The sequence below is a fragment of the Anthonomus grandis genome, chromosome 1, assembly GCF_022605725.1.
Source record: "Anthonomus grandis grandis chromosome 1, icAntGran1.3, whole genome shotgun sequence".
Taxonomy (NCBI): domain Eukaryota; kingdom Metazoa; phylum Arthropoda; class Insecta; order Coleoptera; family Curculionidae; genus Anthonomus; species Anthonomus grandis.
In genome coordinates, this window is record NC_065546.1 from 26,364,971 (window position 1) to 26,378,378 (window position 13,408).

The 13,408-nt window shown below is 31.2% G+C and overlaps 1 protein-coding gene across 5 annotated transcripts in view; it reads right to left on the reverse strand.

Moving 5' to 3' along the window:
* Window positions 1–12,646, reverse strand: part of LOC126743543 (uncharacterized) — a 245,398-nt gene extending 232,752 nt beyond the window's left edge. For all 5 annotated transcript variants that reach the window (XR_007662924.1, XM_050450707.1, XM_050450699.1 and 2 more), the window contains exon 1: window positions 11,361–12,646. Coding sequence is in view for 4 of the 5 variants with exons in the window: in XM_050450707.1 (XP_050306664.1) it covers window positions 11,361–12,526 (1,166 nt within the window). In the remaining variant the exon portion in view is untranslated. The remainder of the gene's footprint in view (window positions 1–11,360) is intronic.
* Between the last annotated feature and the right edge of the window lie 762 nt (window positions 12,647–13,408).

The following is a 13,408-nucleotide window of genomic DNA, read 5'->3' on the forward strand; positions in this document are numbered from 1 at the left end:
TAAATAATATTACGATGACGAGGGCAAATAATTTCAATTTAAATATAAACAATTTCTTAAACAGAAATAATTATTTTTATGAATATATGAGCTGAGTGATTCCTGGCCAACAATCGAAAACTGGTACGCCATTGCGAGTAGCCAGTAGGAAGAATTGACATAGCTAGCTTCCAAGGCAGGTGGTGCCTTCGCTACAGTATAGCTGTTGTTGCTGAGACATCATTTGATACAGATCAAAAACTAGAAACTTTTTACTGTACTATACAGAATTGTTTCTGTTAGTTGGAAAACCTGTTAATTAAGGAAATATTTTGAAAATTTTATAATTTATTTTTAAAATTTAATTTTTTCTTTTTGAAGTTTAGTATGAACTCTAATGAAAAAATTACCAACAGAGTTAGTAGCATAACTTACCCTAGAGTAAAAAGTTCAGAGGTTACTTTAAACAGTAATTCTTCTTTAGATTTTGGCTTAAATGAGCTTTATTCCGAAATAGCAAATAATACTTTATCATCCCTTAATTTAGACAATAATAGTTTGGGTATAAATTTAAGTTTAGATGATAGTAATTTAGTAAACACTAATACAATGGCTGATGCATTAAAATCAACCGTTGCACTTCTTAAAAGCTTTGATGCTCAACCATCCAGATTAGAGACATTTTTAAACCAGATTGATACCTTTTATGCAATATATTTTAATGCAGACCCATTGCAACAAGAATATGTAATTTTAGCTATTAAATCAAAAATCATAGGAGAGGCTGGAAACTTTTTGTTAACAAGATCTGACCTAAACTCTTGGGCAGAAATAAAAATTGCATAACAACAGAAATTTAATGATTTAATTACTAGGGCTAATTTACAGCAACAATTAATTTTCTTAAGCAGAAAAAACAAATCTAATAATGATTATATTCAACGCTTAAAGTCATTATTTAATAAGATTAATAATAAGATTTATTCCGAAATTAATAATATCAAAGCCAAAACAATTCTCATTAATCAAAATGAACAGCCACACAACATCTTTTGGCGAATGTCCCTAATGAACTTAAAACATTATTAATTGTGCAAAATCCGAAAACCTTAGATCAAGCTATTGATATTATTACAAACTATGATATTTTAACAAGTCAAAACCAATTAAAAAATAACTACCTTCATAATCAAAATGCTGCAAGACAAACTTCACACAAACCACCAACCCAACCACAAATAAATCAACAGAGACAGATTAGCAATAATCAATTAAGACCGCAAAATCAATTTAATCAACATAAACAAAATCAATTTAATCAATACAGACAAAACCAATCAAATCAATTTAGGCAAAATGAACCAAATCAATCTAGACCATATAACCAACTATTCAATAAACTACAAAACCAGCAGTTTACACAAAGAAACCAACAACAAACACCTCAATATCCCCAATCAATGTCCAGAATACAATACACTAACACAAAACCCCAATATTCTCAACCCATGTTTGGAGTAAGTTTACAACCTAAAAGAGAAATGCTTCTTCATACACAACCTAAACATGAGCTGACACACTTAGAAAATCTAAACGATGTCCCATATTTTGATAGCTATACCAAAAACGTCCCACATTCTGACAACTATGATGAACCCTATTATGACGAACATCATTTTCCAAATTTTAATCCTGAATATTATTCTGAAGATTTAGTAGTAGAACAACTAGAAAATTTTCATTTAGAAGCCTCAGAGAAAACAAACCCTGTTTAAGTTTAAATAGTTTCCAAGTTAATCAACTACCCCTCATACACATTCCTATTTTAAATATTCGATTACTCATAGATACAGGTTCGCACGCATCACTTCTTAGACTCTCATTAACTGAAGCTTATTTTCCTGAATTAATTCAACCATTATTACAACATTTACATTAGTACTCTACAGACTTGTACTGGCTCAAAAAAAGCCATAAGTAGAGTTTCTATTCCCTTGTTCTTAAATTTTGGTATAACAAAATCAAAAGAGCTAATTTTATTCTCACTTCATGAATATTTTGATGGTATTTTAGGAATCAAAGATTTATGCAAACTTGGCTTAAGCATTGACTTAGAAAATCAAAATTTGGTAAATCAATATTTAACAATCCTTTCCACTATAGAAAAAATTTCGAAGCATTCGTAATCGAAATACCCCCAGAAACTGTTCAAAAATATATAATAAAAACAGATCTACCCAACAATATAACTTGGTTAGTCCCCTATTTTCATGATGAAGAAAAATTAACAATTCATCCTACAGTAGTAACGATAAAAAATAATTCCTATGTAATAGATATTCTTAATCTTTCTAAAAGATCAATTGCGTTAGAAGGTCAAATATTCATTGGATTACCCTTCGAACCCATTGAACTAAATAATTATGAAATATTAGATAAAATCCTTTCTTGTTACAACTTTAAAACAACACATTTTAGTAAAAACATTTCGACGTTGTAACGACTTAAACTTAGAATCCCTGATTAGAGATGAACATTTAAAGAAGAGGAACGCAGAGAACTTTTTAAGCTAATAAGAAAATTTGAAAAAGTCTTACACAAACCCGGAGATTAAATAACGTTTTCAAATCAAGTAAAACATAAAATAAACACTACTGATGAAATCTCAGTCTATACTAAAAGCTATACATATCCGCATATCCTTAAACATGAAGTCGACAACCAAATTGAACAGATGCTAGATGATGAAATTATTAGACCTTCAAATTCCCCATGGAGTGCACCTGTATGGATAGTCCCGAAGAAAGCCAATGTGACAAGAAAAAAGAAAATGGAGAATCGTCATTGATTATAAGAAATTGAACGAAAAAACCATAGACGATAGATACCCAATACCTAACAACATGGACATATTGGATAAACTAGGCCGATGTAACTATTTTACAACCATAGACCTCACTAGCGGATCTCACCAGATAGAAATGGATCTAGAAAGAATATCACAGATAGCATTTAATGTAGAACATGGTCATTAAAAGTACGTACGCATGCCATTTTGACTCAAGAATGAACTTGCGATATTTCAGATAGCAATGAGTAATGTGTTATGAGATTTGCTAGGCAAAATCTGTTTAGTCTACATGTACGACATTAATATATTTTCAACAAGCTTGCAAGAACATCTTAATAATCTGAAATTAGTCTTCGAACGACTTATTTCCTTTAACATGAAAATACAGTCAGAAAAATGTAAATTTTTGAAAAAAAACGTAGAATTACTAGGACATATCATAACAGCTGAAAGAGTTAAACCAAACCCATGGAAAATCGAAGAATAAAATTTTTTTAAATTCCGAATACCCCTAAAGAAATTAAATCCTTTTTAGGCCTCGTCGGATAGTATAGAAAATTCATCAAAGACTTCGCAAAGTTCACCTCTTACTAATTGTATTAAGAAAAATGTTAAAATTATTCATGATAAAGCTTTCTGTACAGCATTTAATCTCTGTAAAAACATTTTAACTAACGATCCGATTTTACAATACCCTGATTTTCATAAACCCTTTGTACTAACAACAGACTTATCAGAATACGCGATTGCAGCTATAGTATCTCAAGGACCCATCGGGTCTGATTTACCCATTTCATATGCTAGTCGTTCGTCTTGAACATTGAAAGGCCTTTCAATGTTCTAAGCTAGTCGTTCATTAAATTCCACTGAATGTAACTACTCTGCAATTGAAAAGGAATTTTTGGCAATAGTATGGGCTCCAAAATATTTTCGTCCCTCTCTTTTTGGCCAAAAATTTACAATTTTAACGGATCATAAACAACTTCAGTGGTTATTTTTGATTAAAGAACTTAACTTATAATTAGTAAGATGGCGACTCAAACATCAAGAGTATGAATATACAATTCAATATAAGAAAGGTATTCATAATAGCAACGCCGATGCACTTTCATGACTACCAAGAAAAATACACCCTATGGAAATCAAGAAACCTCCTTCTACTCGCATGTCAGCAACATGCGATAACAATGAGGCCAGATGACCAATATTTCGGGCACGAAAAAATCAAGCATTTCTTTAATAACTTTTAAGATTAACCGAATATTTTTCAAAAACCACAGAAAAAGGAAGAAACGAAAAAGATTAATATTATTTTTCAAATAATAATACCTCCACCAAGTTTGAAGAAAATCAAGGAACCCGAACCAATTAAATTAGAATCACCAAAATCTTCTACAAGCCATGAAAACGGCATCATTTTACTAGAAATTCCAGAAAAAGATAGATCGAAGACAGACACAGCTAGTATCTATAAAAAAATTATCCCTAGAACCTCAAGAGATTAAAATAACAAAAAAAAAAAACTTTGATACAGAAACAGTACACACATCAAATGAAGGCCCTATATTAGGTGTCACGTATGTCAATAAATCTCCAAATATATTCAAAAATCAGATTATATTTAAATGGACAGTAAAAGAAAAACCCTATGTGCCCAAAATTACCCTATTCGAAACAAAAAAAAGATTAATCTATTTTATAAATAAAGACTCTTTAACCTTTGATATACAATCACTCTTTAAAGATTATCTACCACCATATACATATTGCTTGTATTGCCAAAATAAAGAATTAGAACCCCTAATTTTAAGAATTTTCCAGAAAACGTTTAAAAATAACGCATACAAACTTGTTATTTCAAACACACTCCTTGAAGACGTTTTAAACATAGACGAAAGAAAAGAAATTATAGAAATATATGAAAACATCGCACAGAGGAATGACGGAAAACATAAAAAATATTAAACAACGTTATTACTGGACAAGCTTGGAAAGAGGCGTTATGGATTATATAAATACTTGTGAAACATGTCAAAAAACAAAGTATGATCAACACCCATACAAAGTTCAAGACTCCCAACCCCAACTGGATCAAGATCCCTTAAACATTTATATATGGACATATATTCAATATCAGGTCAAAAGTATTTAACCTTGATAGACAATTGCACAAAATTTGCTAGTGCCTGCCCTGTCCATAAAACCTCAATAGCCATAAAACCTCAATAGAAATCTGTCAGAATTTAATTAAATTATTTTCTCATCACGGTACCCCTTTTAAGATTCCCACAAAAATGCTAAATCTTTTAAAAGTAATTTAGTACAAGACTTCTGTAAAACCTATCAAATAGAATTACATTTTATAACCCCATACAACCCAAATTCAAAGTCTTCAATAGAAAAATTTCATTCAACTCTTCAAGAAAGCCTTATTGCCCTTAGAAACGATAATCTTAGTAAAACTGTTCAAGGATTAATATACATAGCTATTTTAAACTATAATAACATCATTCATTCCTCACACGAATATACCCCATTTTAAAGTTTAAAAGAAAATCTAAATTACCAATTAAATTTTGAAAAAAATCTAAACCAAATGCAAACTGACTATGTTTATGAACTAGCACAAATATTTGACGCAAAAAAAGGCAAATATTTTAGCAAAGCTAAATAAAAAACGGAAAAATAATCCCGAAATACCTGAAGCTACTACGCAATTTATAAGTACACCCGCGAAAACTAAGCCTCAAAACTAGAACCTAAATATAGGGAAACTAAGTTTATGAATCAGTGACATCCCAAGAATATTAAAAGACGATCATAATTTTCAGAAACAAAACCATGAAGCTAATCATTATTCTACTTCCGCTAATGGTCAATGCCCAGTATAAGATTGAAGAATTAACAAATTCTTTGCTACCGGTGTACCAAGGAATTAGTTATATCGTAGCAAATTAGCATAATACATATTATCATGTAAACTTAACCAACATATAAAATTATTTAAACATTACAAAAACAACCCTTTTACAACCTAATATCACCCTCGGAAAAACTAACGTCACCCCCTACATTCCCTTATATAAGCTATTGATAACATTGATAACAAGAATTCATAATCTATTTGAATAAGTAAAATCAATAGAATATTTTATTGAACATTATTCTACCCATCAAAATAGAGTTAGAAGCGGATTATTTAACTTAAGACGACAGGTCTTAAGAACGTTATGGCACGTATATAAAGACATTGCAAGATAACCAAAATACCTTGCATTACGACCTTTCCCTAATCCAGACAATCGTTAAAAACTTGACGAGAGATATAGACACGCAATTAAGCAATATTAAAACTAACCAAGAAGTATTATTGACCCAGGTCACTGAGTTAAAACAAATGACCCAGTCTATAACCATAACTTCTTATATTATTTTGCTACTTGACAATTTAGAGAATAACCTTCGTGTGCTACATGAAATCTATACGAATGTGCAAACCGCAATTAATTTCGGTGAGATAAATATTCATCACAGCATTTTTAAATATCAAGAACTTTAAATGGTTATCTTAAATATTGACTAAATTGACGAAATATTATGAAATTGCACATGCAGACGTAACAATTCAAGATAATTTAATCATATTCTACGTAGCCATTCCACTAATATTGGAAAAACCTTACGGCTTACATGCTTTATCACATATATTATAAAGCATGTAAGTTTTCAGTTCCCGTAAATAATCAATTAATCACCATTAATAACCCCTATTTGTTTCAATCTAATAATAATTTCTATAATTTAAGAAAAAACCTGCTTTAAAATAAAAGACTTGTTTTTATGTCCTAATAATTTGTTCAATCAAAACGAACCTTGCATTGTTCAAACTATTAATCTAACCAATCATTGTCCTATGATACCTATAAAATATAAAGAGACGTCTGCTACACAGTTAAATGATAATTCAATCATAGAAATTCCGAGTTCTGAGAAGAACATCTATTTTGAATGTTCCAGTCAATACAGTATCGAAACTATTAGTAAACCAACCCTACTTATACCCTTAGATTGTAAAGTAAAAATAGATGATAAAATTTTTGACTCACAGAGACCAGCGAAAATCAATCTAAAATTAAAACTTTCTTCGACTAAATCGATGAGCGGTTAGTTCAAAAGATCGAACCTCTAAACTTAAAAGAAATAATTCTTGAAAACATTAAAGAAGATTTGGACAACACTCAAAAATTGGTACTTCATCCTTTACAGCACTTCGATAGTATAAACTCCGGATTATCGATTAGTCTGTTAATTATCATTGTTATTATCCTTGTATTAGTCATAAATATGCATTTCTTTAAAAAATACAAAACAGACAATGTAAAAGTGGACATAAAGTTAAATCCTCTCGAAAATCAACCCCAATTTTCTCAGACTTAAGGAAGGGACGAATTATATGGCCACTTATGCTTAACATAAGTTTAGTTAGAGATTATTCTTCTTCCTCAAATACAATGGACTCGCGTCATTTCGACGGCCGCCCAATCTTGTTGTTTATTTTGGACCTACAGTTTAACGTGGGTTCCGATCCACGAGAGTTTTTTCATTCCTGTCCCATGCCCCTGCCAGGATTCGAGAACCTGAGACCACACGATCGCATCGTGAACGCTTGCCCACGGTGCTACCGGGGTCGGCTTTTAGTTAGAGATAATAATTTAGTTAAGATAAGTTTAGTTAATTGTCACAGCTTATTAAGCATTTATAAGTATATATATAGAGGATGTGAAAGAAGAGCAATTAGTCATCTTCGCGTAGTCATAAGTAAGCTTTGCAACATTGCAACTTAAATTGTATTCTTGTGCTTAATAAATTGTTTTTAAAAATACGAGTTCTGATTTATTAAATAAAATTGTATCATTGAAGTCATGCATGAAATTTATTTAGCAGGCAAATAGGTAAAGTGTGAAGTGACATAGCGGCCTTTACATATTATTTAATTTCTAATAAAGGGAAAGTTTTCGGGCCAGTATTTTATTTAATGTACCTAATTAAATAATGCATTTTTTAAATGTCTGCAAAAACAAATGATACTTTCGATTTTATAGAAAAATTTTAAGAATTAACTTAATATTTAACAGAAAAGCGTGTTCAACAAATGAAGTTCATATATTAAAGTTAGCATCTTCATTAATATGGATTAAAATATTTTTACAGAATTCCATCGTTTTCAAAGCCTGCACTTTCGTAAACTTGTATGAATGCATTTTAGGATTGACTAATATTTTTTTAATTGAATAATAAAACAAACATAAATCATCCTTAGCACATCTAATTGAACTTTACTATGATATGCAGTAAAATATGCCAATACATTCATAATATTATCATCTTCATTGGTAACTAGCTTTGTTTTATTTAATTCAAATAAACAAAACTCATAATAAACAAAATTACTTTGTAACCTTACAAACTTACGATTTATTGATGGTAGATCATTTGATCACATTATCCATGAAAAATAGACAGTCTCATTAAAACCTCATTTGAGTAGTTAATATCTTCTATTTGCGACTATTTGAAACATAATGTTAGTATTTTAATTTAATATGCCACTCTCATTTAATAAACCATTGTGCCATTTTCATGGTTAGAATTTACAAAATAAAAATGTTTAAAAAAATTATCGAATTTTATGAATATTAGTATTTATTCTAAAACGCAACTACTTAGCTATAGGAATATGATATATTAAATTTAAAGGTATTTTAAAAATCCATTAGAATATAAAATAACTATAGTTAGTAAATGAAAGATATTTGTTATGACTTGATTTTTAACAAAAAACACACCAAATTATTTTGTTTCTAGAAAACCGCTAGATATAAATATAGGGAAGTATGATTAAAAATTCTTCACAGTATACATTTATTTTAATGTGATGTTTCTAATATCCATACTTCTAGATTTTCCAGAATCCACAAGTTCGAGCACCAAATAATTCATAAAATGTCGATAAAACGTCGTTAATCAATTTTTACACCGAACGGAGTCTAAACCCAAGACGGCAATATGCTCTTCCAGTTACGTATAACTGACTTGTACTTGGTAAAATCATTCGTAGTTTTCTTCTCTTTCTTAGGATTGAGGTTTCTGGCACTAAATGGACCTTTTATGCACACTTTTTCCTTAAGAAGGCATCTGCTGTCAAATGTGGAAAGCTTTAATTAATATACAGACTACAAGGTGATCGGAGTCATGTTCTTCCCTGGTACATTTTTATATTTTAATTTCTTCTTTAGTTTTTAAGTCCCTTTAAAAATTTTTAACTTGAGTCAAGTGCTATATTTTCTTTTCCGCTATTAAGTTTTAAGTATTTTGCACTATGTACAGCGTTTGATCATTGATGAGCTTTTATTTCACCTAAGTTTTCATTAATCAAACGTCATAAGTTGTTTTTTCTTGAAAACGGCTACAGATACAAGGCCATAATTAAAAAACAGACTGTCAGGAACGTCACAATTCTAAAAATATTGTAGATGATAAAGGGTATTAAGCCACGATAAAAACCTAATTTTCAGGTCGTGTTTTTGTTTCTTTTCTATAATAATTATCCATATTTAACATCGCTTTAAAACAACCATTACTATTAGATCATTAACTATTAGCGTGAATAGTAAGCATGTCGATTTTTGTATCCCTACCTACCTCATACACTGCCGCCGCGATGTCGCAAAGTCAAAAACCGTAATTTTATTACAATCCGGCCCTGGAAAATAACGTTTGCCGTTTCAAGAATGTGTCTGCTATAGGTACCGGCCGCCGCAAATTTTTTTTTTCTCGCCTCTCACCGCGGCCCCCAGCAACTACTCGAAATGATAGGTAGCGGAGCCTTCGACTTGGACTTGCTAGTTTACTGGCTCTGCTAATCTGCCAGCACGATTTGAAGATTCGGGAAAGCCGTCGGGTATGTACCCTGTTCCCCGAATCGATAATTTTCACAATTGTTAATACTGAAATGCACTCTGACGCTTTCCCCACGATGCTAGATAATTCTTAAAGTCACGTTATATCCAACGGAAAGGGGTAGGAAAGGGTTTAGGAAAGGAATCCGAAGGATAGGAAAGGAAAAGAACGACCACGTGTTGACTGGGTGGAGGATAATGCGGAAGTCGGGAGCGGAGCCTTAAGCTTATGGTAACCTCTTTATGGCTGATTTGTTTGAATACTTTTTAGTCCATAAAAGCAAGACTTTTAAAATTTTACAAGTGACCTTAACAATAATTTAAAAGATACAAATGATCCAATTGTACATGAGTATCTCTGTCTCCTAGAAACATTTGGCTACATGCCATTTATCGAGAATAGTACAAGATATGATACAGAAACATGCATGGATCATTTTTTATTATTAACAAAACTCTTTTCATTTTATAAATATTAATGTAACGCATGCTTGACAAACCAGAACTTCTTAGAAATTCTTTTTAAGGCATAGCAATCTGATGACACCCTACAGCACACTTTAATTATGTGTTCCCGAAATTTGAGTCTGCAATCAATTGTCAATCCTTAAAACTTGATACACTGTTGAGTTAAAATCGGCTCTTTATTAATTGTAACAGAATTCATTAAACATTCGAAACAAATTTATTTTCGACGTAATAAAATAGTGAATAGGTGGATTTGCTTTGCGCCATTCCTTAATCACAAGCAAGTAACGAAAAATATTTTCTTTTGGTCAATGTGTTTTTCGTGCCAAATGATGATGGTGTCATCTGCAAACATAGTAACTCTGTCCTTTATGGGGAGCAAAGGTAGGTCCTTAACATAAAGATACGATAATAACGACCACAAGATAGAACCTTCAGGAACCCTTATAGTAGTCTGTAGTTCTTCAGAACAATTACCATCAAAATTAACTCTTTGAACAAGACGCAGTGTCCCATCTTATGAATAGAGAACAATAATAATAATGAACAATAATAATATAATTGCTTGTTTAAGGTAATCGGGAAATATATTTAAAGTGAAAGATTCATTTAATCTAGCCACAAAATTTTGTCATTGTACATTAAAATACAGTATCTATTTAATCTTTGGCGATAGATAATCGATATTATGCGGTATAAAACAAGATAAAACGGATGTCAATGCATTTTTAATTTGGTTCTTACTTCGGAATCAGTGGAGTTATTTTATATTTTGTGTACATATTTCATTGGGATTTTTTATAATAAACCTGATTGCAACCTAATATAAAAGTGTTCAAAAACACCTTTTCAGTACTGATGAACAGTTAAATAGTAAGTTAATGTTTCTCAATTCAAGTGGCTTCGCGCAAATAAAAGGTATTGTAATTTAAATTGAGTGGCGCCTAACTTAGTTTTGATTTATGGCAATGTAGTAAGTATTTATCAACCTACTAATATAGAGCTGCCATTTGCTGTGTAGCAATATTTATTTTTCTATGACATCGCTTTATAAAAAAAAACGCTACAGCATAATTAATAAAGTAATATAAAACAAAACTTACTTGTTTTTGGATTCCGGTATACTTTCTCTTGTACATTCCAAAGAGGAGCTCTTATCATCATTAATTTCTTTGGTATAACTTTTAAACTGCAACTGAGATATTAGTGGATGTTCTAAAGGATTGGAGCTGATAATATCACGTGTAGATATATCCTCGATAACTTTGGATGCAGAAATTTCACAGCATGAGGGATAAACCCGTGCGGTACTTAGTATATAACTACTTGCTTGCGGTATTTGTATGGCTTTGTTTTTATCGTTGTCCAATTCTGGTTTCGAGAGATAATCGAAATTGGTTACTACTGTTTCCAGATTAGTTATTGATTTTTTTTTCAAAATCTTAGATTTTTCAGATCTAGGAGTGTCCCAATTTTCAGATTTTTTTAATATATTTTTGTCAATTGATTCTTGATGTTCTGGTGCTTCTGACTGTGTCATATTAAGTACTTCAGTAGCGCCTTCATACAATTGCTTAAGCATGCTTTGCCTTACATTTTCAGTACTTGCTTGTGGTTTATTTTCATGAGATGGTTTTGGTTTATAGCTACTAAAATCTCTCAATTTATTAATTTTGGTTTCGTCATTATCAGGTCCATAAGAACTTAAAATTTTTTGCACATCTTTATCTGGATTATCTATTACTTGAGGAATAATTACAGATCCTAAGCAATCGCCTAAAATTGGAGGAAAGTCATCCAATGTGGTAAGCATTTGTTTTCCTTTCTTGTCAAATCTAATTTCCGATTGATTCCTTAAATTGTCACTAGCAGTTTTTGATACATTTTTTAGATATATGTCATAAGGTTTATATTTGGTTTTAGAAAAACTTTCTAGATATTTTAAATCTTTATAATTTACTGCAGGAAAATCATCTATAAAAAATGGATTTTCATTTTCATTCTTTACACCTGCTGTGTTATATTTTTGTGTCAAGTATGGAGATGTCCATGGTTGAACCCTACTTTCAGTTGTAGAATCACTAGTGGCCGATACACGATTTGACAGAAGTTTTGCCTTAAGTTTTTTAATAGAAATAAGCTGCCTACTACCACTTTCCATTGTATTAAATTCAGATCTGATGCTGGAAGAAGGTGTTATTTTCTTCTGAGGCTTTGGTTTTAAAAACTTTTCTTGGCTATTATCTTGATTTACATCAAATGACGACATGATGAATGATCAGGAACAAAATAGTCGCGTATCTTATAAAACATTATATTGCCAATTTATATAATATCACATTTTTTAAACAGTTATGATGGTGATCAATGACTTATTTTTGACATAGGTGATTTCTATTTTATTTATAGGTTATTATAATAAAATAAAAAGCGTTCAGCGAAAAGCGTAAATCGAGAACTGCTGGTATTTACGGCGTTATCAAGATCGTTATACTATCTACTCTACTCCCTAAGCTCATTTTGCCCCGAAATGATTCCGAAGATGGTGAAGGTCGATATCGGCAGAAGAATAAGTCCCCTCTTGCAACTGGACCTGTTGTAGAAATATCAATTAATGATTTCCTCCAGAGAACGGTGTTGGGATATCTAACAGCACACCATAACTAGCACGCTTGTAGATTTAAGACCACTTTTGATATGCTGCGAATCATTCTCCAGTCCAGGTTATGCGGATTTTATGAAGTTCAAGGCTTTTTTTGCGAACCTTCTATAGAAAGCATCAATTTCTTCAGACTTTGTAAATTATTAGGTACACAAAGTGACAAAGTTTCGTTGACAAACCCTTCCATCTCTTAGTGTCATAAAGCCAAACCAAGTCACTATTGTTATATCTCTGGTCTTTAGCATTAACATCACATGCCTCCTTCATTCGATCGCTGGAAGCTGGATTAGAAATGCGTACTCGATTCTGAATACGTTTCTATTGTTCACGAGTGCCCTAACGGTAGAAAGTTGGATCTCTTGGAGAAAATGGAAATCACCAAATCCAAAAAGAGCCCAATTTTTACATGCGTTAATGATGTTTTTACCTTTGAGCCAGGACTTATCTTTAATAATTTTATCTAATCTTCTACTTCTGATCATCATACGT